We start from the raw sequence: 2,437 nt of genomic DNA, 5'->3' as shown, positions 1-2,437 counted from the left end.
AGGATGCATCATTGATTATAGAACTGTAGTGGCGGTGGAGTATGTAGAAGTATTTGTAGAATCAGGTGGACTGCAGTAACACCTGAAGGACAGGTCTCAGATGACTGATCATCTCTGAGCGCAAGAAAGGGTTGGCGTGGATTTGTCGCGCACAGTCGCGCCATTTTTTAGCAGAAGAAGCAGCTGGCGCGGTTTATTAAGAAACAGTCACGCCACTTGGCGCGGTTTTGAGAGAGATAAGCACGCCAGTGGGCCAGAAAGTGCTATTGGCGCGGAAAATAAAGGATTAATCGCGCCAATTTCGTAAGACGCATCGATTTTGTTTCTGGCGCGGATCCTTGGCCGCAGAGAAGCGCCAACCTCTTTCTCTTTGAAAAATCTGCAATTGTTTGCAGATCGGTCTTGCCCATTGGTGGCACGAGCACCTGCCACACTTCTACATTCCTGCACCTTCTTTTTTTGCTAAAGCAAGAGTAGTTCCTTCTATATCATTAAATCGAGAAGAATTTACAAAATTTACATAAACCCGGAATAGTTGAAAATAATTAATATTATTTTGTATTAATGGAGAAATGGTTACATAAGTTGTAACGTATCTCCTTAGTTTAGGATTTGTTCCTAGAGTTTAGGAGTTTGTTTGTAACTACCTGATTTCTAGTCATGTACTTAATAATGTAATCATTCATTTGATGAATAGTAGAGTGTACGGAGAGAGTTCTCTTTGTTTTGAGTGCAGTCTCCAGGTGCAGTACTCACCTGTGAGCTGTAACTTCTTCTTTTTCAATTCAAGTCTGATTTTTATCTTGGTATCAGAGCTAAGAGTAGGGACAACCTTAATTTTTTTAGGATGCATCATTGATTATAGAACTGTAGTGGGGGTGGAGTATGTAGAAGTATTTGTAGAATTAGGTGGACTGCAGTAACACTTGAAGGACAGGTCTCAGATGACTGATCATCTCTGAGCGCAAGAAAGGGTTGGCATGGATTTGTCGCGCACAGTCGCGCCATTTTTTAGCAGAAGAAGCAGCTGGCGCGGTTTATTAAGAAACAGTCACGCCACTTGGCGCGGTTTTGAGGGAGATAAGCACGCCAGTGCGCCAGAAAGTGCTATTGGCGCGGAAAATAAAGGATTAATCGTGCCAATTTCGTAAGACGCGTTGATTTTGTTTCTGGCACGGATCCTTGGCTGCAGAGAAGCGCCAACCTCTTTCTCTTTGAAAAATCTGCAATTGTTTGCAGATCGGTCTTGCCCAGTGGTGGCACGTGGAAATTTCAAATCTGCTCGGTGGCAGCAGATCTGACTTGCCCAGTGGTGGCGCATTGGAGTTCTTTGATCTGCTCGGTGGCAGCAGATCAGACCTGCCCGGTGGTGGCGCATTGGAGCTCTTTGATCTGTTCGGTGGCAGCAGATCGGATTTGCCCGGTGGTGGCGCATTGGAGTTGTTTTGATCTGTTCGGTGGCAGCAGATCAGATTTGCCCGGTGGTGGCGCATTGGAGTTCCTGATCTGTTCGGTGGTAGCAGATCGGACTTGCCCGGTGGTGGCTCATTGAAGTGTTCAGTTGGATAGAAATTTTATCAGTCCAATATGAATAACAGTATAGAATCATATCTCCACGAGTCTGGCAAACTCGATGGATCGAATTTCTCCAACTGGAAATTCAAGATGCAGACTTTGCTTGAAAGTGCAAATGCGTGGTCGATCGTTACAGGAAATGAGCTGAGATCAGGAACAACTACACAAGAACAAGATTGGGATAAAAGGGAGACAAAAGCAAAGGTTATATTGAAGATGTCTGTCAAGGACAGTGTTATCCCACATATTAGAGACTGTAAATCGGCCGCTGATATTTGGACGACGATCAAAAACCTATACGAGACGCAGAATACAAACCGTGTCTTGTCACTCAAAGGCAAGTTGTTTGCATTAAAGATGGAGGAGAATGAGTCTGTTGTTGGATTCATTGCTAGAGTCAAAGACCTGAGTGACAGATTGGGAGCTATCGGAGAGAAAGTTTCCGATTCAGATCTGGTCACGCTCACGTTGAACAGAATGACTGATGAATACCAGACGTTCATCACAGGGCTGTCAGCAAGAGAGAAAGCCCCTGCATTTGAAGAGATGACAGGGATTCTGCTACAGGAAGAAGAGCGACGACAAAATTTGAAAACTCAGAGCAATGATCTTGCTCTGATGGCAAAAAGGAGACAGTATAGAGGGAAGTAGCACCAGCAACCGCAGCAGCAACAGCAGAAAGGAGCCAACACATTTCAGAAGAGACCGTTTAAAGGTATGACTGATAATAATTTTAAGAAATGTTTTTACTGTGGAAAACCTGGTCATCAGATTAAAGATTGTTATAAGAGGCAGGCAGACGAAGGAAGAAACAAACAGAGAAAACATAAGGGTTACTTTGTTGGGGAAGAAGAGGACCACA

The 2,437-nt window shown here is 44.2% G+C and overlaps 1 protein-coding gene across 1 annotated transcript; it reads left to right on the top strand.

Annotated features, from left to right (window-relative positions):
* Nucleotides 1-1,665: 1,665 nt before the first annotated feature.
* Nucleotides 1,666-2,226, top strand: LOC149248162 (uncharacterized). The gene has a single exon (XM_089447912.1). The coding sequence runs from the start codon at nucleotides 1,666-1,668 to the stop codon at nucleotides 2,224-2,226; it is 561 nt and encodes a 186-aa protein (XP_089304038.1).
* Nucleotides 2,227-2,437: the final 211 nt, after the last annotated feature.

Source organism: Pinus tabuliformis, chromosome 7 (genome assembly GCF_031772625.1).
Source record: "Pinus tabuliformis cultivar Carrire ecotype Pingquan chromosome 7, CPIR1, whole genome shotgun sequence".
Taxonomy (NCBI): domain Eukaryota; kingdom Viridiplantae; phylum Streptophyta; class Pinopsida; order Pinales; family Pinaceae; genus Pinus; species Pinus tabuliformis.
The sequence above is the reverse complement of the archived record's forward strand: the minus strand, read 5'-3'. Positions and strand labels throughout refer to the sequence as shown.